This window comes from Stenella coeruleoalba, assembly GCF_951394435.1.
Source record: "Stenella coeruleoalba genome assembly, chromosome: 15".
Taxonomy (NCBI): domain Eukaryota; kingdom Metazoa; phylum Chordata; class Mammalia; order Artiodactyla; family Delphinidae; genus Stenella; species Stenella coeruleoalba.
In genome coordinates this window covers 24,389,223-24,414,544 of record NC_137161.1, presented here as the reverse complement: position 1 = coordinate 24,414,544, position 25,322 = coordinate 24,389,223, and the positions used below count along the sequence as shown (strand labels likewise).

At 34.9% G+C, this 25,322-nt stretch overlaps 1 protein-coding gene across 3 annotated transcripts in view; it reads left to right on the top strand.

Annotated features, from left to right (window-relative positions):
* The window catches only part of ITCH (itchy E3 ubiquitin protein ligase), a 121,473-nt gene extending 98,314 nt beyond the window's left edge, over positions 1 to 23,159 (top strand). For all 3 annotated transcript variants that reach the window (XM_079946531.1, XM_079946529.1, XM_079946530.1), the window contains 11 exons: positions 133 to 205; positions 1,059 to 1,130; positions 3,627 to 3,715; positions 5,458 to 5,617; positions 5,923 to 6,056; positions 6,357 to 6,497; positions 11,042 to 11,162; positions 11,596 to 11,700; positions 13,635 to 13,731; positions 17,593 to 17,665; positions 19,779 to 23,159. In XM_079946531.1, coding sequence (XP_079802657.1) covers positions 133 to 205; positions 1,059 to 1,130; positions 3,627 to 3,715; positions 5,458 to 5,617; positions 5,923 to 6,056; positions 6,357 to 6,497; positions 11,042 to 11,162; positions 11,596 to 11,700; positions 13,635 to 13,731; positions 17,593 to 17,665; positions 19,779 to 19,878 — 1,165 coding nt within the window. In that variant the 3' untranslated portion in view covers positions 19,879 to 23,159. The remainder of the gene's footprint in view (positions 1 to 132; positions 206 to 1,058; positions 1,131 to 3,626; positions 3,716 to 5,457; positions 5,618 to 5,922; positions 6,057 to 6,356; positions 6,498 to 11,041; positions 11,163 to 11,595; positions 11,701 to 13,634; positions 13,732 to 17,592; positions 17,666 to 19,778) is intronic.
* The last annotated feature ends 2,163 nt before the right edge of the window (positions 23,160 to 25,322 follow it).

Genomic DNA, 25,322 nt, shown 5'->3' with positions numbered 1-25,322 from the left:
GTATTAGGAGTATGCTGTACTAGGGCATTTTTGTATTTGACTACTGAGTTCTTAGGGAGTGTGGTATTGTGCTTTCCTTCAATATTTTATCTTACAAGAAACTATATATGTCATATTAACATTCTTCCTCAGAGACAATGGACCCCAGATAGCCTATGTACGGGACTTCAAGGCAAAGGTTCAGTATTTCCGGTTCTGGTGTCAGGTTAGTATTGGGACTGTATTTCTGTACTCCTTTTATTATGTTGCTTACACAGTCAGTGATTGTGAAAATAATTAACCTGTAGAAAAAGAGGTAAAATGGAAGCATTGGAATTTTTCTCCTATTTTTAGGTCAAAGAAATAGATTTATCCCTTAGATAATTTATGGCTTCTCTTGTCTGGAAGAATAAATTTGAAACCATTTGAATAAGGAAACATTGCTACTCATTCCAGTACTCATTATTTTCAGATTGAAGAAATCTTAAAACAAATGAGTTAAAACATTTCTGATATGTAAATTATAACCAGCTCCTTTCATATCTAGCATTTGATATAAATGACGTTGATAGATCCGTACATATGTATCACTTTGATAGATACATTAGTACATATATATGGTTATATTCAGAGTATGTTTAACAGATGTGATCAATTATTTCTGATGTATTATAAATGTTTACTGAATTAATGATTTCTTTATGGGGTCTAAATAAAATTAATGTACTAGTCAAAGTGTTACTATGATGAACATTTTTAAACTTCAAACTCTTGTACTGGGCCTGTGCAAGCAAAAAGAATTTGAATTAGCTTTTAGAAAATTTAAGTAAAGATTTGTTTGACTCATTAAGTAATCACTGTGCATACGACATCTTGCTTTCTTCTGTTTCTCATGTATCAGATGATCTATAATTAGCATGAATACTCACAAATGCATGGTTAAACATTATTAAATAAAAGTTCATATTCATAGTCTGCTTGTTACTGTAAGCAAAAAAGTAAGTAAAATTTTACCCTTTTGGTTTTTTGATAGGCCATTTTAATGGTGAGAGTTGACTTAAGACATTCTTATATTTCAGCAACTGGCCATGCCACAGCACATAAAGATTACAGTGACAAGAAAAACATTGTTTGAGGATTCCTTTCAGCAGGTACTGTTTCATCCACTTAATGGTTTTCCCCCTGGCTTCCAGCCCAAAACCTTTTGGTGCTAGCAGTTCAAACACTTTGGAACTTTTTGAGATGGAGTCCTTGAATTTTTTAAGTCTAATCTCATTGCCAGCTACCTTAGTACTTAAAATTGCGGAAAATGCAGATAGCTTTGTGTGTGTGTTTTGTGTATGTGTATGTTCTGTGCTTTTGAAGTGTCAGAGTAACTTAGTATTTGTTTCAGGTTTCCATTTCTAAGCTCAGTGTTTGATGTGAAATAGATATTTAAGTAAAAAAATAGGCTTTTGGTAGACAAAAGTCTGGAAGTACTGTATGAACATACTGGATACAGATAGAAAAAGAGAGGAGAAGACTTTGTTTTTAAACTTCTGTATTGCTTGCATTTTTATAATAAGCATATTTACTCCTATAATTTAAAGAATTTTTTATGTAGTAAAAAATGTAATTGGTCATTGATGACAATATCTAAAAATAATGTTTTCAGGAGTAGTCAACAAATGTTTTAGCTGTCCTCAGAACCTGAGTTAATTTACTACTTACCTTTATTTTACAACTTTGTTTACCAACCAACTACAGCTAAGTATTAAGTGATTTTGATATATTAAAATGACCAGTGGGAAAAAATGTCTTAATATGCAAACATCCAGTTCGTCCTTGTTTTATGGCCACATGTGGTTGTGATTCTTTATTATCAAACCCTTATGATAATTTTGGTAGCTACAGCTTTGAGAAGTGCTAAACCGAATGTAAAGGAAAAAGAGATTGTCTGAGATAGTTGACAATAGCTGTCTACTTACTTCCAGAAACAATTATATATATTCTTTACTAATGGAACCTCAGTTATTAACATTGAAGGGAAATGCCAGTTGGCATCCTGCTAAGTAGGAGCAGATATTTTTTTAGGAGCAGAGCTTGACTAAGGCCACTTAGAGAATTATGAGTCATTCTCTTGATCTGATGTAAGCAAGGCTCCAAGGCCATTCTCTACCCCGTGATTACCTATTCCTTATTTTCGTGTTCGTAACCAGTATGCAGTCACTGAGTAGTCAGTCTCTGGTGGGCCAGTTTCTTGGAACATAACTTGCCAATAGCAGTGCTGAAAAGATGTGAACATGAGTAAATGTCCCTTTAGCTATTGATACCTAGAGACTTTCGCAGAATGACAGACCAGATGATGCTAAAACAGTTTTTAAAACTCGTCACCCTAAACTCTACATCCATCCAATAAATGTGAAATAAAAAGAGAAAATTTTGATCGCTTTGGAAGAGTGACGTATAGCAAAATTAGCATCAGATTTTCTTCATAGCATTTGGATAAAGTTGTTTGGGGTAGTAAGTGTTTTCCTTGACACAGCACAACTGCTTATGGGGGAAATTGCAGGAGAAACATTTCTTTTTTTCCTTCATACTGGCATTTGTTAAAAGGTATTATTTCAAGGTATTTTTTTCTGGGGGGACAGCAAGCGAGATCAGGGACAGCCCTACGGTTTGGGGAGCAGCCACAGGGACAAGGAATAGCCAGAAGGAACAAGAAATGAACAGAAAGGATAATTTTAACTTATAACATTTCTCATTTGCATTGCTATATTTCTAGCCTGTAGTGTTGTGGAATACTTGTCATAAGCATTGAATTTTTTGTTACATCTGGCATTTTCTTGTTTGAGTGGGATATGAATTCATGAAAGTGTGGGAACTGAGAGAGCCCTAGCATAAGCAGGTCACTTACTGAGCCTCTCTGGATATTTAAATGTGATTGTTCATTCTTATCCTTTCATGAAATAGAATCATTGTACAGACTTTATTCTCTCCAGGCCCTGTCATTTTTTTTCCTAAGAGTAATTAATGTTTGTAATCTTCTACAGGCCCAATTTTGGGCAAGTAATTAAATACTTTTAAAAAGCAAGAACCCAAATGACCTCTTCATTGTAGCTCAATAATGGTACTGTCCTTCAAATATGAAGATGATCTTATTAACCACTGTAGTAGAATACAAAATTTGAGTAGTTTTTCCAGGTTTCCAGGTTTTTTCAAATTAACTATATTTTCTCTGCAGCCTCTGTTTTTCATTTCCAAGTTAGCCAATTAGTTATTATGTGTACCTTTTGGCTATAAAACAAACCCAAACCTACCCAAACCAAAAAGGACCTAAGCTCTGCTCATGGTCACAGTTACTCTGCTCTAAGCAAATGAGAGAAAGAAGGAACTTTGTCAGTAGTAGGATCATTTAAAAGAAAATTATATATGTATAAAGTATACAGAAATATAGATATGTATAATTTATAAAACATTATGAAACTTTAATGTATTTTCTATATGTGTGGTGTTGACCAAACCACAGACAGCATTCTATGTCATGGGGAATTTAAGTTACTTGTAATGCAGGAGATTTCTAACCTGGAAGTAAGTGGTATAAGGTGTTTCTGCTTTTACTGATTCTTTTACTTCTTCTTTTTTTTTCTTTTCTTTTCTTTTGGTAGATAATGAGCTTCAGTCCCCAAGATCTGCGAAGACGTTTGTGGGTGATTTTTCCAGGAGAAGAAGGTTTAGATTATGGAGGTGTAGCAAGGTAGTGATAATATGAATACTCAGAACTTAGTTCCTTTCCTCCAAAGGTATCATTACACTTTGCTTGCAAGTATTACTTTCTCAATTTTCTGTTTCAGGAAAATGAAATGTAGCAAATTTTTGTACCTTTATTAATGTTGCAATTATAAAATTTCAAGAAACATTAATTCAGCACTTTCTAAGGTACTGCTAGTTGATTTCACCCACATCACTCCTTTAATCCTCAGGATAACTCTGTGAGAGAATTTTGCAGGTAATAATGAGGTTTAGGGACTCACCAAAGACATATAACTAAGTTGTAGAGCCTGGATGCAAGCTTTACATCATCAAACCAGAAGCCAGTGCTCAGTCCACCACCTCATATCTGTTCCACAGAACATACAAGGCCCTATAGTGTTCAGGTCACTTTCTCCATCACAGATTCCTGATAGAGATAATAGTCATTCAGTTCCCAACTGAGATTAATATATGTTTTGAAAATACAGAAAGCTGTATAAAGTAGGAGTTGAAATTATAAATTCTCCTTTCTTAATATTGGAGCTTCTAATCAAACCCCTAGAAGATAGACCCAAGCAGGAAATTGCTTTGCTTATTCCATAACAGTATATCATAGCAGGTTAAAAATTTGCATAGTGGTGGCAGTATGGAAAGCCAAGGACTTTGTAGTCAAGACTGGATTTGAATCCTTTTTCTGCACTCAATAGTATAGCTTGGGGCAAATATCTTCATCTGTAAAATAAGAATGATCATATCTACTTCTCTGGGATTATTGTGAAGAGTAGAAATACTGTTTATTAATATCCTAGTTCAGACCCTGTGTCTTTGTGGGGTCACTAACTGGTGGCTACATTTGAGGGATTTTTACTTAGGTTTTGTTTCAAAGCTCACATTTCAAATGTATGAAGTAATCACAGGTAAATAACAAATATGAATAGAAACATTTAATTTTGTATTAGGTAAAGATAATTCAGGGGGGCAATCATTCCTTCTTAACTAGAAAATTAACTAGCAGTACTAAAGTATAAGCAGGATTACTACCAGAGGCCATAAATCAACAAGAAAGGAAATCTCAGGCATGAGCTGATACCACATATATTGCCCCAGATTCTCTCTGCCTACTGTTCTTCCAGACCTTCACCCATGTTACGTAGTTAATAACTATAATCTTACGTTAGTGTTGGTTGGTATTTTCACAGCATTTGAATTAGAGCTTCTCAGTATTTTCCTAATGAATGAGTAGCTTGAATTAAGTGCTTTATTGCCTCTGTGAAATTGGAAGGTTTTTCGTATTTATCTAAGATTTAGAGAGCAGTGGAACTTAATGAGCATCACTGAGGGGCTTTGTAATGGATGGAATAATGTTAGACTTGTTTCAGCTGTTCTAACCACATGGGTCAACAGTGAATTTTAAACTTGCCTATGTATAGTATTTCACTGATTCTAAGACTAAATTTTTCATATTTTAACATCTCTGAAACTGAGATGTGTATTACAATTGGAAAAAATTTGTTAGTGGTTCATCAAATAATGTTGTCTTTAAAGTCAGTGATGTCTTAGATTCTTTGAAATATGCAGTGTGTAAATATCTCTGTACAATAGATGGCAGTTTGTACAGAAGCAGTGACTAGAGAAATATCACCATCAGGGGAGTATAGATTCCTGAGAACTTTATAACACTGCTCTTTGATTTATTGGTATGGTTACTTACAAGATTTTTCATCCTAAATTTTCTTTTGATTTCAGAGAATGGTTCTTTCTTTTGTCACATGAGGTGTTGAACCCAATGTATTGCCTGTTTGAATATGCAGGGAAGGATAATTACTGCTTGCAGATAAACCCCGCTTCTTACATCAATCCAGATCACCTGAAATATTTTCGTTTTATTGGCAGGTTTATTGCTATGGTAAGTGCAAGTGGAGAACTGTGTTTACTTTGCTAATTTAGCAATACTAAAGCATTGTTTCTTTAACTTTCTCATTTGAAATTTTCTCATCATTAAGATATGTCTAAGATTGGGCTTGTTATATCTGCCCTTTCCCCAGAAATATTCCATAATAGATCATATGACAGGGGAGTTTGTTTTGTTTGTTAGATGAGTTCTTCATTCAAAAAACAAAAACATTCTGAAATACAATGAGATATATAAAATCTTTTATATCTTATAAAATATAAAATTATCTTTAATGGTATTGTTTTCTTCTTGCATAGGCTCTGTTCCATGGGAAATTCATAGACACAGGTTTTTCTTTGCCATTCTATAAGCGTATCTTGAACAAACCAGTTGGTCTCAAGGATTTAGAATCTATTGATCCAGAATTTTACAATTCTCTCATCTGGGTTAAGTAAGTTTGTTTCCTTTTAATTTATCATTGTTGTGTTGGTAATGTATTCAGACTGTAAGCATGTAATTGGTTTACTGAATTTAAATGGTTTACATTAAACCTGTCTCATTATTCAATATGATAAATTTTATAGAAATATCTTAGGCAAAAATGTGATTTTAGAGCATAATGTTCCAGTTTTGTTGTTAATTCCGATGTTACAGTTTAACAATAGTTATTTAAGAACATAGTCCTTTAGTTAAAAAAAAAAACTCTTACATGACTGAATCAGTGTAACAGTGTTAACTTTCATTTGGGCAGAGAAAACAATATTGAGGAATGTGGTTTGGAAATGTATTTTTCCGTGGATAAAGAAATTTTAGGTGAAATCAAGAGTCATGATTTGAAACCCAATGGTGGCAATATTCTTGTAACAGAAGAAAATAAAGAGGAATATATCAGGTAAGAGAGAATGCTCCTTTTGACATAGTTTTTAGCCTTTCTGTTGGACTGTATAGTATGTTGATAATTGCTTAGTAATACTAGTGGACAGTATTTCAAAAAATAATATTTGCCTTTATACTAATTATTATGAGAACTCATGTATTATTAAGGATGCAATACACCACGTCATACCTTGTAAGTACATTGAGAGAGGAACAAGAAAAGTGCTATGGGAGACATCCTTTCATCTAGCTATAATCATGGAGCAAGAATCTGATGGTATTTAATTTGAGCCTTGATGGTTGGGAAGGATTCAGTTATGTAGAAATAAGAGCAAAAGTTATATGCAGAGTTACAGAGGCTGGAAAGCACAAGTCACGAATCGTAAATAAGAGTTGCCATGGTGTGTGATGCTGTCAGGCAGCTCAGAATTGGTAGCCCATTTGCCATGTCCTGCATTTCAGAAGCCAAGGAAAATGAAGAATCTTTAGAAGATGTTGTGGCTAATAAGTTATGATAACCCTTAAGAGAACAGTTAGAACTATAGCCCAATGGTAGGTATAGAGGCCAGATTACAAGAAATTAAGGACTAAATTCAGTAGACAGTCTAAATTTCTTTTTAACGAGTCTGGCAGCAAAGCCCATGAGAGATAGGACAGATTCTTGTGGAGGCAGCAAGGTAGAGGGACTGACTATCCTGCAGGTTAATTCAAACTGTTAACCTTACAAAGAATTAGTCTAGTGGATGCTAATGAGTTTAATGCCCCCCTTTCTGATATATTTCAATTTAACCAGAAATATGAAGATTTATAAAGTAATAGAAAAGAATTTTGGTCATATAAAACTTTGTTTTTCTCCAGAAGTGGGAGTTTTAAGGCTAGAAGCAGTGCTGGATCACTTTTTTAAATACCAATTCTGTAACTACTATGCCATGTAACATCATGGCATTGAAAAGAATCTCAAATTTATATGCAGATATTTTTGTGGGGAATATTTGAAGATCAGGTAAAATTTTTAAGTACAAAGATGGTTTTCTTAGTGTAGTCTCTTATGCTTTGCATTAGTTCACACTTTTAGTCTCGAGTTATTAGTTCACTGACATATTCTCAACACCAGTTCAGTCAGATAGGGGTGAGATTTCACATAGCTGCTGATTCTTGAGTTCCAGTTTCTGGATCTCTTGCCTGCTTTTCTACTTTTTAAATATTAACATATCCTCTCCACATTTCTTGTGATTAATATTTGCATGGTATATTTTCCTCCATCCTTTATTTTCAATCCTTTGTCTTTCTGTTTAAAGTATGTTTCTTAAAAGCAGCATATTCTTAGGTCTTACTACTTTTATCCATTCTGATAATTATTACTTTTAGTTGCAATTGATACATTTAAATTTAATGTTATTACTGATATGATTGGACTTAAGCCTGCCACCTTGCTATTTGTTTCTTCTATTTCCCAATTTCTTTTGTTCCTCCTTTCCTGTCCTCTTTTGTATTAATAATTTCTAGTTTTCTTTTTATATATCTTTGGTTTTTTCTTAGCTGTATACCTCTTTAAAGTTCAGTGACTGCTCTAATGAATATATGCATCCTTAACTTATCACCTTTAATTAATATTATGCTAATACATTAATATATGTAATGTAATTTATAATTAATATACTACTTGTACATTATAAGAGGCTCATAATAGTATAATTCTGTTTATCTCATTTCAGCCATTTGTGCTATTGTTATTTTATTTCTTATGTTTATAACCCCATAATACTATATTCTTGCTTTAAGCAATCAATAGATTTTAAAAGAAATTAGGGAATAATAGTCTTTTATATTTACTCATGTTACTATTTCTGGTTCTCTTCATTTCTTTCTGCAGATCCATTTTTTCCATCTGGGATCATTTCTCAGCCTTAAAAACTTCCTTCACCATTTCTGTTAGTGTGTGCCTGCTGGCAATAAATTCTCTCAGCTTTTATCCAAAAACATCTGTATGTCATCTTCAGTTTTGAAGGATATGTTCACTAGATTTAGAATTCTAGGTTTATAGGGATTTTTTTTCTCTTTTTTTTTTAAACACTTTCTTTCAATAATGTCATTCCGTTATTGTCTTCTATTTTTGATGATGTGAGCCACTATTTCTGTTGTTTTCTGGATGAAATGTATGTTTTTCTCTGTGGCTTTTAAAAGATTTTCTAAAGGTTTTTTAGCATTTTGCCTCGTATATATGCGCTTTTATGTTCTCCTGATTGATGCCATTTCAGCAGTTATGGAAAATTTTTGTGCTTTTTCTCTGTAGATGTTCCTTTTGCTTCGTTCCCTCTTTCACACTTAAGAGACTTCGGATACATGTATATTTAACCTTTGATATCATCCCAGATGCTGTTTATATTTTTTTCATTTTCTCTGTGCTTCAGTTTGGGCCATTTTGATTGATCTGCGTTTGAATTCACTGCTTTTAAGTTCATCCAATTAAATTTTCATTTCAGATATTCTTTCATTTCCATTTGCTTCTTTCAAGAGTTTCTGTGTTGAGAATCTTTATCTCTTCATATATTTTGTCCATCTTGTCCTATAAATTATTTAATACATTTTTAATAGCTTTTAGAAAGTATTTACTAACTTCAGCATTGGGCTATCAGTTGGCCTTATTCTATGGATTTTTTTTCTCTTATGGGTCACATTTTCCTGCTTCTTTGCCTAGGTAGTCATTTTTTATTGTGGATGATACATGGTAGAGACTCTGAGTTCTTTTTTTTCCCCCCTTTGAAAAATATTGAGTTTTGTTTTGACAGGCAGTTAAATTAAGGACAGATCACATTGATTGTGTGGAAGCTTGCTAGAGCTAGTCTACTTCCATTTTGCTTTTAATCCTAAAACATAATGTTTATTCCTAGAACATGGTTCATAGTCCTTACAATGGAAAGCCCAAGGTGTTTTACCATTACCTTGTGAGAATTAAGCTTAAATTCTGTCTCTACAGCCCTAGGTGGCTGCTGAAATTTCTGGTTGGATCTTTGGCTTTCCATTTGTTCATTGCACAGGGTTCCTTGGAGTTTCATCGTCCTAGACATGTGTATTTAGGAGTGAGCTAAGGAGTTGAAGTGTGTTTCTGTGCAGATTTGGGAGCTCCTTTTCTTTGTCTTCTTTCTTCTAGGGGTTTTTCTGTAGCTGCTTTGGCAGCTTTAAGCTCCCAACCTCATGTCTCCTCAGCCCAATAATACTGTTGCTTTCAGTTTGAGTTTCATTTCCCTGTGCTCTTTGTAAACTGGGAAGTGCCCTCAAAGGAAAAGCCTAGTAAATGCGGCTCTGCTCCAGTGTGCCAGCTTCCTTCAAGAATCTTGTCCCCACCAGTTTCTGCCTGCCTTTGGTTTCTCTCTGATGCCTTCAGACATTTGTTTTCTGTAATTTGCCCAGTGTTTATCATTATAATCACCCGGAAGATTAGTCCAATACAACCTACACTGCCATTTTCCAAAATTTCAGAGTTTTAATAAACTTTAGGACTTTGGTTGTCTGAAATTGTCATGAAGTAATCAAATGCCTAAAATACATGTTTGTTTGCTTGTTAAAATTGTTAAAAATATTCTGTAATAAAACAAAGTTTGTATTTGATGTGATTTTAACTCTGTTAATATGTATCTATGTAGATGAAGATTAGAAGAAAATCTAATCTGATTCAATCAATATGTCCAAAAATTTGAGTCAGTCAGTAGAATTTGAGCACTGAATATTTGATATAAAGGAATTATTGCTCACTTTTTCAGTGTGATGATAGAATTGTAGTTATGTTTTTAAAAAACATAAAAAAATAAAGACGCAGACGTAGAGAATGGACTTGAGGACACAGTGGGGGAAGGGGAAGCTGGGACGAAGTGAGAGAGTAGCAGTGACATATATACACTGCCAAACTTAAAATGGATGGCTAGTGGGAAGCTGCTGCATAGCACAGGGAGATCAGCTAGATGCTCTGTGATGACCTAGAGGGGTGGGATACTGAGGGTGGAGGGTGGGAGGGAGGCTTAAAAGGTAGGGAATATGGGGATATATGCATACATATAGCTGATTCACTTAGTTGTACAGCAGAAACTAACACAACATTGTAAAGCAATTATACTCCAATAAAGATGTAAAAAAAAAAGAAAAAAACTTTAAGCTGCTTCAAGAAAGGAATAGCTTATACTCCTGAATCTCCCCCAGCATTGAGCATAGCATTGCGCATATTTGAGGTTAAGACCCTAGTTAATGATGAACTAACCTTGAGTTACAGAGATTTTGCATAATAAATTATGCAAATTAAAATAAAATTAAAAGAGACCTCATCTTATAGAAATATATACTGAAATGTTTGTTTAAAATGAAATTATATGCTATCTAGGGTGGATAGGGGCATAATGAAATAAGATTGGTATTGAAGCTGAGAGGTCTGTACATAGGGTTCATTTATTTTACTTATATATATATTTGACACTTTTCATAATAAAGTTTTTAAAAATTATTTTTACACTCAGAATTTAAAGGTAAAATCTAAACTTCCTCATAGTTTTTTTTATATTTATTTACCAGAATGGTAGCTGAATGGAGGTTGTCTCGTGGTGTTGAAGAACAGACACAAGCTTTCTTTGAGGGCTTTAATGAAATTCTTCCCCAGCAGTATTTGCAGTACTTTGATGCAAAGGAATTAGAGGTAATGAGTTGTTCTTTCCTCTGCAGCATGCTGGTAAATAATGCCTTCAGGTGCCTGTTTTCAACTCACTTTACCATCTTTCCAATGGCAAAAGTATTTTTTATTCTGGCAGTATGTTTCTGAAGCATCCCCAGAGGTTAAAAGAAGTCCATAATTTATCCAAATATATAAAGTGTTACCAAAAAAAGAAAAGTATTAGAACCTCTATCCAGTGAGTGACTTATATACCTGAATATGTGTATATATGACACCAATCATGGAAACTCAGCTTTTACAAATAATATAGATAAAATTCTTGATACACAGTTTATAAGCCAAAGCCTCCTGATTAAATTTTTGAAAGTTGTTTAATACTAGTCTTAACTATGTCTAGCATTTTTATATAGGTTGTACAGTTACCTAAAGAAACCATTTGTCTTTTTCATCCCTAAAGGTTCTTTTATGTGGAATGCAAGAGATTGATTTGAATGACTGGCAAAGACATGCCATCTACCGTCATTACACTAGGACAAGCAAACAAATCATGTGGTTTTGGCAGGTTTGTCTCAGTTTCTTTCTTTTGGAATACCGTAATTTTTGTAGAAATTGCTTACCACATATGGAAATGAGTCACAGAAAAAGTGTACCAGTATGTTAAGGATCCTCATTCCATTCTATGCATTACAATAAATGAATACCGATTATAACAGCATTCTTTCACTATTGCCAGGTAAGCAACACACACCTTGCACCGTTGCCCAGAGTATAAGACAATCCCAGATAATAATATTCCCCTGCATTTGATCTAAATGCTTTTGGAATTTTGTAGAACTATCTGAAGTATGGTTTTCATCATTCATAGCTCATTAAGAATTATTTAATGTTTAGAAGGTGTAACTTAAGGGAGAGCCTTGGTTTGGAATCATAATGGTGTCTCTTCACAAAATTTCTGCTATAAGCACATGAAAAGTTGCTCAGCATCACTAATCATTAGAGAAGTGCAAATCAAAACCACAGTGAGACATATACCCATTAAAAGGTGGCTATTATAAAAAAAAAAAAAAGAAATAATCATCCTTGGTACGGATGTGGAGAAATTGGAACTCTCTTGCGTTGCTGCTGGCAATATAAAATGGTACACCACTGTGGAAAACAGTTTGGTGGTTCCTCAAAACGTTAAACATAGAATTAATATGGTCTAGCAATTCTACTCCTAGGTATACCCAAAAGAATTGAAAGCAGGGACTCAAACAGAAACTTGTATAACTATGTTCATATCAGCATTATTGACATTAGCCAAAAGGTGGAAGCAATCTAAAATGTCTATCAAGAGATGATTGGATAAACCAAATGTGGTGTGTGTGTATATATATATATATATATATATATATATATACACAGTGGAATATTGTCCAACCTTAAGAAGACAGGGAATTCTGACATAGGATACAACATGGATGAACCTTAAGGATATTATACTAAGTGATATCAGCCAGGCACAAAAGGACAAATATTGTATGATTCCACTTATATGAGGTATCTAGAATAAGCAAATTTGTAGAGACAGAAAGTAGAATAAAGGCTACCAGGGACTGGGGAGAAGGGAGGCAGAAGCAAGGAGATAAGTTTAATGAAATGAGTTTTTGTTTGATATAATAAAAAAGTTCTGTAAATAGTGGTGATGGTTACACAACAGTGTGAATGTACTTAATGCCATTGAATTGTACACTTAAAATGGTAAATTTTTATGTTAATGTATATTTAACCACAGTAAAAAAATTTTTTAATGCCTTCTAATTATGTAAAGAAATTTATGTAAAGAAATTAATAAGAAGCTGAGGTGACTGGGCTTCTGTAACAAATACAATTAGTACAGTAGGATAAAAATTCTTTACAAAAAAATCATTTGGCTGAGACAAAATTCTTGTGCTACAGGCTAGAAAGAATTCTCTAGACACTTAATGTTTTGAGTCAGAATTGTAGGAGTTAAAAGCCACATAATTCTGGCAACACATAGCTACACCAAAACATAAAGAACACTGAGAGAAGAACATTACTGGGATATATCTTGGTCAGAATTTGTGAGCTTGATTTCGTTTGTTCATAAAACCAAAAAGTCTGTTCTGACTCAATCTCTTTGTCCTTCGTAACCACATGAATTTCTATAGGACAGGCAGATCTAGAGGGAAAAGGAAGGGTGCCCTAGAAGAGCTGATCTTGAGACTGCATGAGTAAGGAGCTCTTGGGCCCAGGGCACTCTTCTTTTTCTGTTTCCCTATAAGGATGTGGTACTAGGATTGGTATAGGGGAAGGTTGGTAGGGCTTTTGACAAACATGGAGAAGCTCTACCATCCACAGTGGTGGATTCAGTCATTTTCCAGTGCATCTGACACTGGGAGTTTGGTTAAGATTTGAAATGATTTTTTTCTTTCTTGTTTAGTATTCTGAACGTCACATATGACCTATGTATCTCTTTAAATGTGCTTTTAACAGTTTGTTAAAGAAATCGATAATGAGAAGAGAATGAGACTTTTGCAGTTTGTTACTGGAACCTGCCGATTGCCAGTTGGCGGATTTGCTGACCTCATGGGTATGTCAACAGGATCACTTTTCCTATACAGAAAATTGTTTATCACACTGCTGTTATATTAATGTGTATACAGTGTATCAAATAACAAAGACAAGTATATTTTCTTAACTAGACACAGTTAACCTGGATTTGTATCAGCTTTTAAATCACTTTGTAATCCTTACCTCTAGAAGTTTTTAACTCTTAGGCTAGACCCCACATTTTAATGGTCTTTTAATGGTAGGATAATGGTCTTCTATATATGTAGATGTTTCCTCATTCAGTCATATGGCAAACATTTCAGTGTCTCCTATGAGAGACACTACTATTGTTTGTATTATATTTTAATGACTTGTTTACCACTCTTCCCTGTTATACCTGGAGCTCCTTGAGATATAGATCCATATCTTCATCTTTTTATTTCTAGTGCCTAGTACAGTGCCTGTCACATAATAGTCACTGATTAAATTGTATGTTATTTTGAAATGAATGACCTTAAGAATATTTATTTTGTGACTAAATAAGTAAATTCAAGTCTTTCTTTAACACCAACACTATGCAAGTACCATAAGAGGATAGAAGTTGTGATCCCTAAGTCTGTTTCAGCTGGAGAAGAGAGAGTCAGAATTAAAGAATTAAATAGGCAGTTCTGGATATAGTGTGTGGAACCAGTTCAAGACTTTAAAAGCCAGACCAAAAGAATTTGGACATTACTTAGGGTTTTGGAAGCTATGGGAACTTGTTGAAGACAGGTGAACTTGCTGAAGCTGCCTTTTAGGAAGATTTGATAGTAAGGTATAGCGTGCAGATGGAAGCTGGAAATAGGAAGAATGATTAGAGCAATGATAAGAACCTGATCTTAGGAGATAAAATAGGGATGGAAAAGAAGAGAGAAATGCTAGAGAAGTTCCAAAGGTAGAAATAGGACTTGATTAGAAAACGAAATATAAAGGAAGAATGTTTACCATGTTATGAAACATGGAGAAGTTGTGAAGTGTAAAGAATCTGCTGAGTTTAAGGTGACTGTCAGGCAACCAAGTAGAAAATCTCAGTGAGGGGACAGTTTTACAGGTGTTGTTAAAGCACGAGTTTAGAGGTAACAGTAGAGAGAGAAAGTAGACTCATAAGAGCAATGAAGCAGTGACATTTGAAGCTGTGAGAATGGATGGGCTTATGCAGAAATAGAATACAGAGAAGAGTAGAGAGCTGATGCTTAGAAACATTTAGGGGTGAGACATAACTAGCCTAGAGACAGACTTAAAGGAGAGGCCAGAGAATAAATATTTTAGTCTCTCCGAAGCAATATAGAAGGGAAGTTTTTATCTAGTGCTACAGAGAAAGAAGTCTCAAAAAGGATAATTTGTAAGTCCTTTGAGAATGCTCTGTAGTTTGAAAAAGAAACCATGTTGGCGGTTGGAGGGGTAAGGAATAGTGACCAAAATGAAGAAAAAACTGGTACAAGCTTCTCAGTATAAACTGGAAGTCTGATTATTAAAAAAACAAGAACTAGGTCTTCTCTTGGGAATAATATTTGGGGTTGGATGGAGCAGTCTAAAGCAACACAAAAGGATACCTGTGGAAGACAGACAGTGAGATTGTGGTTCATCAAATTTTAGAGGACATTGGTTTAACCTTTCATCCACCCAATGTAGGAAAAGAAAATTGTAAGAGTGATGTATATAACAATTTAATCTGGTGGTTCTTGACCTTATCAGATCTAATATCCCATTTTTTTTAACATATTTATAATACCCTCACGGAATGAAGTCGGTAGATGTGAAATAACGTATCTACAATCTCCAAAAAATACAGATACATAACACTAACTGTAATATAAAGAAGAAAGTTTTAAAAAATTATTTATAAAGAAATAATATTTATTTCAATACATGTATGTTTGGGAAAAACTCTATTAGAAGACACAAAATGTTGTTCCTATTTAGAAGAAAAGATTTGGGCTTAAGAGGTCAGAAGCCCTTCTGTATAAGAATCACTGGAATATGAAAGAACAGATAGAAAAGGTAAGAAATAATAAATAGACAAATAAATATAAGAAAAAGAGGGAAATAATCTAAGTGAATTAAGGATAATATACCTGCTAGAATAAATTATAGCTGATCAAAGTAGAGAAAAATGAGGTAGATCTTATTTTAAAGTGTAGTGTCTAATCACGAAATTCCAGTATAGGCCAAGGCTCTGATATGTACAAAAGCCTCAGAGACCTTTTTAAAGTTGAAATAGGCTGAAAAATAGGAAAAGAGGTGCAAGAGTCTATCTGGAAGTTGTTTCGTTTAGGGACAGTGTCAGAGTAAGATTGAAAACAACAGGCAACCTGAAATTAACTTCATTATATAATGTTTACAACATGATGTCTTACAATTCCATAAAACTTTAGAAAGCATCCAGGGTAATAGTATTGATAATATGACATATTTGTAAAATAGCCTTTATCAATGAAATTCACTAAAATCCTTCATTTCATATTTCTCTGCTATTTTATTTAAAAATTTTTTATTTTTGTCTGCGTTGGGTCTTCCTTGCTGTGTGCAGGCTTTCTGTAGTTGCAGTGAGCAGGGGCTACTCTTCGTTGAGGTGCATGGGCTTCTCATTGCAGTGGCTTCTCTTGTGGAGCACGGGCCCTAGATCTAGGCACATGGGCTTCAGTAGTTGTGGCACGTGGGCCAAGTAGTTGTACTTTGCGGGCTCTAGAGCCCAGGCTCAGTAGTTGTGGTGCAGGGCTTAGTTGCTCCACGGCATGTGGTATCTTCCCGGACCAGGGCTCGAATCCATCTCCCCTGCATTGGCAGGCGGATTCTTAACCACTGCACCACCAGGGAAGTCCCTCTCTGCTATGTTAATATTTGATTCTAAGTCTATTAAAAGCAATCCAGACTCTACTGTTACATACTAATTAGCACTATTAAACGAAACTTTCCATCTGTGTGGTTAGAAATGCTGTAATATATTGAGAGAATGTGCCAGTACATAAACCATTTAATAATTTCATGCTTAATTATTTAATCATTTTAACTATCCTTTTTCATAATGACCATATCCTATGTTACTGGGCTTTTCGCATAACTACTTGTGAAAACACTTCAATGTGATTAGATACAAAAGTACTACCACTTTATATTTGTACTGGGTTTAGTCAGGTGGAACATGAGAAAGTTCTTTGGGTATGACTACCTTACATATGGCAGAACAATAAGTGTGCCTGGCCCCTTCTTATTTAAAAGTCCAGTAGTATACCAGTCCTTATGACCACCAGTAAATGCTTTTTAGGGAGCAGTAGTGACCTTTTTAGAAAACCAGTGCTTAAAGATAACCATTAACAGCTGACTCCAACACAAGGTAAATGAGAGGCAAGAATGGGGTGTTAGGTGTGTAAGGGTCTGCCCTATAGGACCTATAAGCACAAGCATTGTTAACATTGAATTCACTAGGTTGTTTACATTTTCTAAAGTTTTAACAATTTTCTGTTTAAATCAAGTTTTGTAAGACAGTGAGCTGTAGTTTCCCCATTGTGTTTAAAACTAAAATTAAGCTTTTTATGTGTTCTCTTATGTGAGGTATTGTTAATTATAGCATTCTGTTTTTCTGGCTAAGGAATACTAGATAAAAGTGCATTTTCTCCTCTTGGGCATACATTAACAATGTGGTTCTCAAACTCTAGCTCTCAATCAGAATTGCCTGGAAGCTTGTTAAAACACTGTTGCTGAGCCTCACCCCCAGAGTTTTTAATTCAATTCAGTAGGCTTGGGTTAGGGCCTATGGATTTGTGATTCTTAACAAGTTCCCTGGTGATGCTGATGCAGCTGGATTGGTGATAACAATTTGAGAACCATTGCACTATCAAACTGTTGATGATTTCACTTTTAGGGAGCAATGGGCCACAGAAATTCTGCATTGAAAAAGTTGGGAAAGAAAATTGGTTGCCTAGAAGTCATACCTGGTAAGTAAAATCAGAAAGATTCAGTTATGTGTATAACTGAATCACTTTGCTGTACACCTCAAACTAACACAACATTGTTAATCAACTATACTTCAAAATAAAAGAAAAATTAAAAAGAAAAAAGAGTGTAGAAAATAGCTTTTTCCCATTTATCCTGTATATACTAAAACGTGTTAGAAATGAAATACTTTCCCCATGGTATTGAATTATTTTTAATAGCTTTAGTGAGACATAATTTATGTAACAAAAAACTTACCCATTTTAATTCAGTGATATTTAGTAGATTTTCAGAAAAGTAACCATCACTATAATCTAGTTTTAGAGTATTTCCTTCATCCCAAAACAATCCCTGTTGCCATTAACAGTCAATCCCTCCCCCCACCCCGAATTTTTTTTTTTTTGAAATGTGATATTTAGAAAACTTAACTTTTCTGTGTAGGCAGAGGAAGAAATCAAGTCTAGATAGCTGTAGGGAGAGCTACTCTAACATGGTGACAGAAATACTATTTTCTTATTATAAATGTAGTTTAACCACATTTCCAAAAATGTACAAAACTAAAAACAAACCCTAATCTTAAATACAATATATTGGAATTCAACCTAATGTCAACAATAGTTGAACTTTATTTTGTGGGACATTTCAGTGGTCATATATATACCTTGCTGGATATTTGTTTATTTTCCCTATCTACCCTTTTTATTTGTTTTATTGTTTGCTCCTTTGTATTTTCATACATATGGCTTTTTAAAAATAACAGCTTGGCATGTTTGTTGAAAATCAGTTGACTGTAAATACATGGGTTTATTTCTGGATTCTCAATTCTATTCCATTGATCTATATGTCTGTCCTTAATGGCAGTAACATTGCCTTGATTACTGCAGCTTTTCAGTGAGTTTTGAAGTTAAGTATGCATTCTCCAACTTTTTCAAGATTGTTTCTGCTCTTCTGGGTTCTTTGGATTTCCATATGAATTATAAGATCAGCTTGTCCATTTCTGCAAAGAGGTCAGCTGGGATTTTGATGTGAATTGCTTTGATCATTTTGGGGGAGTAAGGTCATCTTAACAGTATTAAGTCTTCTGATCCATGAATATCAGGTGTCTTTCCATTTGTTTAGGTGTTTAACTTATTTCAACAATGTTTCATGGTTTTCATTACACAAGCCCTGCATTTCTTCTGATAAATTTATTCCTAAGTATTTATTCTTTTTGAAGCTACTATAAATGGAATTGTTCTCTTAATTTCATTTCAGATTATTCATTGCTAGTATATCGAAATACAATTGATTTTTTTACATTCATCTTGTACACATATATTTTGATTTGATCTTTTCTCCCTTTTTTTAAACTTGGAACAGATTGTGCCATTACATTATTGTGAATAGCTTATCTCAGTCACACATGAAAACCAGCCTCATTACTTTTTCAAGTTCCATGTTTCCATTTGTTCATTTCCATAACCGTAAATTTATTTTCCCTTTGTGGATAGCATTATTTCTTCTGTTGCCAAACATCTACCTGCACCTTATCCTAAAAATATAGCAGAGGACCAAGGCTTTAGGGCAGATTCACTACCTGTTACCTTGTGAAGGTGTTCTTAATATGGCCCAAAATTAGAAGATGCCTTTAAAAACTCACAGCTAAGAATAGGACAGAGAAATTCAGTCAGACCAACATATTAGATATTAGAGCCGAAAACTTTTTTATTCTTAATGGGATATACTTAAAATCTTTTGATAAGAGACCTATGACTCACAAAGCCTGAAGTATTTACTGTCTAGCCCTTTACAGCAAAAGTTTGCTGACCACATATAGATTAGGGTGGATGGGAAAGCTTGAGAGGAGTAACATTTTACTGAGCACCTGCTGAGCGCCAGTACTGTGCTATATATATGCTTGTTTATTCTTCACTCTATCCCGAGAGATAAATATTGTTGTTCCCATTTTACCAAAGAAAAAACCGAGACTCGGAAAAGTAAAAAACACATGCTTAGGGGCCCAGTGACAGAGCTGGGATTTGAACCTAATTTTGCCTGGCTTTAAAACCATTGTTACACTGCCCATATGATTCTTAGTATATTTCCTTTTCTCAAGCTAACAATTCTTACTTTTAGTTTTAACCGCCTGGACCTGCCACCCTACAAGAGCTATGAGCAACTGAAGGAAAAGCTGTTATTTGCTATTGAAGAAACAGAAGGATTTGGACAAGAGTGACTTCTGAGAGCTTGCACCGCCAAAGGACAAGAACTTATTTGCAATGTTTGTCCTTTTCCTTCTTTGCCTATTGCACATCTTGTAAAATTGGACTGTGACTGTTTAGAGAGTTACCTTGAGTGTAAGTAAATTAATGTTATCGTTGAGACTTATCTCCCAGTGATTCTGGATTTCTTCTCAATGTTCCAGAACTCAGATCTGCAAATGACTAGTCAAAACCGTACTTAACATGGAATTAACATAAAAATGAAATCTGCCTTGTCTTATTCCACTAGATTGTTTCCTTAACAAAAATTTTGTATATGTGTATCAGAAGTCTCATTTGGGAGTAGGGTTTTTTCTTTTAGAGATTCTGAAAATATGCAGGGAAGTCCCTTGGTAACTAAAATATGTAAGATCTTCCTGTTAAGCCTCATGGTAAGAGGTATTTGTTTAAAATAACCCAGCTTCTGGGGATGTGAGCAAACTTCTGGCTTGTGCTCTCCCTCTTATTTCAGCCTGGCCTGACTGTTGTTTTTCCTTTCCGGAGCATGAAATCCATGCATCATTTTGATGTTATCTCTAGAAAGGAGAGATGTGAGACTCTTGTATCTCTCTACAAAGTAGTTTTGTTAATTTGAATTCAGAGAGAAGTTGGTCCCAGCCTGCAAATGACTGCATAACTCTCTTCATTTGGAAGTTTGTTGTAATTGCCTTGCAAATACTAAACTTCACAAACAATATTAACACTGTGCTTCCTTCACTGTCTGTATAAACGTTAACCTAGAATTGGAATTAATTTAGCTGAATTATTTGAAGGCCATCAACAATTTTTATATGTTCCTGTATATTAATTGCATCTTTATAATTTTATCATAATCCAGCAACTTCAGTTACGTTTAATTATTGCTAAGGAGTTCAAGTTATAACTAGAGTGCTTTCTAATCCAAGTAGAGGTCAGTGAAACATCCTGTAAAATTACATTTTCATTAGGGAGGGAGAGCTGTGGTACTGGCTAAAAAGAAGGGAGTAATACGTTTATTCACAGTACATTTCTAGTAACCACAGAAATGTATTCTGTATGTGAATTGAAACTTTTTAAGTTGATAATTTCTCTGACACCTGTTAGAGTAGTTATTTCCATTCTTTCCCTTGTCCTGATCTGGATATTCTGTTCACCTCTAAAAATTTTAACAGGTTTTCCCCATGACTGTTAGATTGCTCTGTTAGTAACTGATTAATGAATGCACTTTGACCTTCTCTGTGGGAACTTTTTTAACTTAGCCTGCTTAGACTCTGTCAGGATGACAGCTGTCAGAGGTTTGACTTTATGGACAGTGGGAGGAAGCCGAAGCCAGCTGAGTGCCTATCATAGCTGAACCCTGAGGACAGCCTCATAACTCATGAGATAGGGACTTTGGCAGGTTTCAGTACCATAGCATGAACAAATAGCATTGAGCCAAAAATCAGCAGAGAATAGCAAACCCCTCTCGTATATGGAAAGAAAATGGGGGTTTTTGTCCCTAACTACTCTTCCTTTTACATCCTGGAAAAACAACAAAAACACTTTGCAACTTGTGTATCTGTACTCTAAAACACTGCCATCATAAAGCATACTTAAGTGAGTGAAAGGGTTGCCTCATCCAGAAATTGTTAGTGTAAAGGGAGAGATGGGGCTCCCCCCAATCCTATCTTTATTTTGATTTTATTCTACTTACTCTAGGAAATGTAGTACAGTCTCTAAGCCCTAGTTGTTTTCAAAGTAGTGACTCTGCCTTTTTGTTGGTAGGGGGCAAAAACCTCTTGCTTTGTCTTACAGAGCGAATGTCTGCCAACTACCCATTCGTTACATAAGTCTGAATTTTGGTAATATATGGCTATGGAGATTAAGCCTTCTATAAAGACTTCCTATTGAGGTGAATGCTCACATTGAAATGTAGTTACCTACAATATTTACTAGAGATTTATGAGATTAAATTAAGAGATAATGTAAGAAAGTAGACTTTTTTTGTTCTACATAATGCTTGATGATTCATTTAGGGACCTAGAAATATTGTTCAAAAATGTATAAATATCATCCAAAAGGCTTTCTGCCCTATATTTTTAAAATACAGAATAGTTATATTTGAAGTAGTCCTGGCCCTAGTTCTATAGGGCTTGGCTATTTAATATTTTTATGGAAGAAACGTTTAGTTCTGGAAAAGGTAAATGCTTGTATATATTTTTGCAGCCTGGGATCTCCCTTACTCCATTTCTTCCTTTAATTTAAATGGCCACATGTATATGTCTTTCCCTGCTGTGTTAGGAAAATGGGGGCTGGATATCCCAAGAATCAGAGGTTATATAAAAATACTGCAAATAGACAGCAGACATAAATATCTACCAAATACTATCTTAAATTTTGGTCCAAATTGATCATTTGGAAATAGATTTATTGTAAGTGTTTAATTAGAGCGATTTCTTAAATCTGAACTAAATTGCTTTTAGAGTCCATTTTTCTTTGTAAGCATTGTAAATGCTAATAAATACTGTTAATTTTTTTACTGCATGTTATGTTGAAATAAAAACAAAGTAAAATGAGCAATTGCCTTATTCTTCTGCTCTTTTGGGAGGCTGGGGAATGCAGCATTTCACATAATCTGGGTCTGGAGGGAAGGACCTCACTTGTTTCATCAAATAGAGTGATTTAAAACTGGTCCAGCAGCTCATAATAATGAATTACTGCTCTGTCTTTTATGATCTTATATCAGAGTGCAGAAGAATGTAATTTCATAAGACTTACAATAATTCTATTTAAAATTCAGGTACTAGTTTTTCATCAGGAGATTGACATACCAATGTCAATTCATCTGAAATTTTAGTGAAACATGACTCACCTGCCCAAAGAGGTCTCATCCTAAATGAACTATTTCAGTCAAACTCTCTCTGCTACTTTTTATTTACCTGGTTAATAATCTGAAATGTTATTAGGGATGACTCATGGAATTAGATTTCTCTATTTTTATATCCCTCCTTGTTTTGGATGTAACTCCATCCTTTTAAACTCCTTTAGGTTAACTACTTCTATTTAATATTATTGGCATCTCCAGCCCCCCTCATTTTTTTGTTTTTCTTTTAGAGTTATTTACAAAATTATTTGTATATATGCTATGCTTTCATTAACCAAAAATGGAATGGCAGCACTGAATTGTATATTACTGTATTGGAGTTCCTTTGTTTTCATGAACTGTAATTTCAAACACTCAGGTAACTTTACAAATACCACAAGGAGTGAAGTGCTCTTATAAAGGTCCTGCAGGGGGCTGCCTCACTTGCATTTCCCTAAAAGTTGTAAGACTGTTTACAATTAAACTTTTTGGTCCTTCATTTGCACACTTTTCTTTTAGTCTTGAGTAAGGTTTTCCCCACTTGCAGGGAAGCCTTCTATGTGAACAGGTCATATAGATTTCTGCCCCTCTGCTTTTGTAAGTGAGCAGGTTACAGCCTGTCTTGTACTGTGGAGTAGATAGAAAAAAAACTAGAAAGTCTCAAGTGAGACTGTATTTAGTGCCTATGTTGAAGAGAATCAAGATGAAGACATCTTTTCTGGGACAACCAGAGGTTTCCCTAAGACAGGATCCCAGCCATAGGTGCTCAATAGAAAATTACCAGCTGGCTACCAAGACTTTTTCTTATTAGGAAACCAAGTGATCATGCTCTTATTTAAAATGGATCCAGGGGAAAGATGCTAAGGGAAGTGGGTTTTTTTTTTAATATCCTGATCTAACAGTGACTGGAGGACAGGTTCCTTCCAGATCCTGCAAAGTAGGCCCTATCCTATTTATTCTGTCCTATATAAGCAGCTAGAAAGCTCTAATTTTCAGCGTGGCTAAAAAAAAGAGGGGAAGACATGTTCCCCCCAGTATGAGGAAATCTTTCATGGGAAAATAAGTAGTTACTTTTACTGACCATTTGGCTGTCCAGCAAACCCTATAAAACATCAAACTGGGACTCAGCTATGGCTGACTGGCTGCTATTTTCTGGACTTTTAGGAAGAGTGTCTCACATTGTGTAACTCCAGAACAGAAACTGCTGTCAATCGCAGCTCATTGGTCAATTCCCATATGTCTGTAGGGCTCCTTTGTGGTCAGGACATTTAGGGGAAGGATCCACGGGAATCTTCCAGGTCTTCAGTGGAGACCTAGGAAGGACAGTATTGGTCTCTTATGAACAGGTTCCCATTGAGCAGAGATGCTGTGGGCAGGAGGGTTTCCTCAAAGAAATTCACAGGGAAGGACCTTGAGAATTTTCAGTCATACCTGCAGATCGCTGAAAATAGCCATGCTGTTATTTTCCTCATTTCTAATTCAGACCTCTTCTGTTTATCTTCTGTATCCTAGTGACCAATATCACACCTATATTTACTTAGTCCAGGACAACTGTCAACATTTATTACTATGTCCCAGACAATTAGATATGCTACATGCACTGTCAGTCTTCCTGGTCACTTTCAGAGAGGAATGATTATCTCTATTTTATAGAATAGAAAATAGGCTCAACGTAATTGAGTAACTTGAAGTGTCCACAGCTATTAAGTGGCAAGAGTGCAAATTGGAATCCAGGACTGTCTGATTCCAAAGACTGCGTGCTTAAACGTTTTGCTGTACTGCTACTCACAACCAGTTCAGCTGTTCCATAACCAGTTCAGCTGTCCCATCTAATTGCTCTCCAAATCCTATCGAATCCATTTCCAAAACTTCTTTTGAATCACTTCTTTCGGAGCTGCCCGCATTACCACAGCCCACATCCATCATCCCTACCATGGTTGACTGTAGCAATTTCTTGTCATTGCCTCCATTCTCTCCATTCCATCTGTGCTGACTCAGAATGATTTGTGGAAGAGTTGTCTCATGGTTCTCCCCCTCTTAAAATATTACAGTGGTTCCTCCATTGCCACAGAATAAACTCCAAAACTCATAAGCCTGTCACTCAAGGCCCTGACTACTTCCAACTCCTCAATTCTTATTCTGGCTCCAGTCACATGAACTTTTTGCTTTTGTGATTGTGATCTTGTTCAATTCATTCACTCCCTCTCAGTCTGTTTCTCCATATGTAAGATAGTGGTGATGATCATCCTGTGCTTATGTCCCAGGATATTTTGAGGTCCAGTCACTGCAGCCCTTCTTCCCCTTGCTAAACGCTTTTATGTTTCCAGATTCAATAATCATTTCTTTGTATCCAATCCTTTTTTTTTTAACTTTACTTTGAAATAATTTTAGACTTACAGAGCTGTTGCAAAAAAAATAGTATAGTACAGAGAACTCCTGCACACACTTCACCCAGCTTTCCCCAATGTTAACATCCCATATAACTTGGTACAATTATAAAAACTTGACATCGGTAAAATGACACTAAACTACAACCTTTATACAGGTATCACCAGTTTTCCCACCAGTGTTGTTTTTCTCAGTCTCTTCCAATCTGTG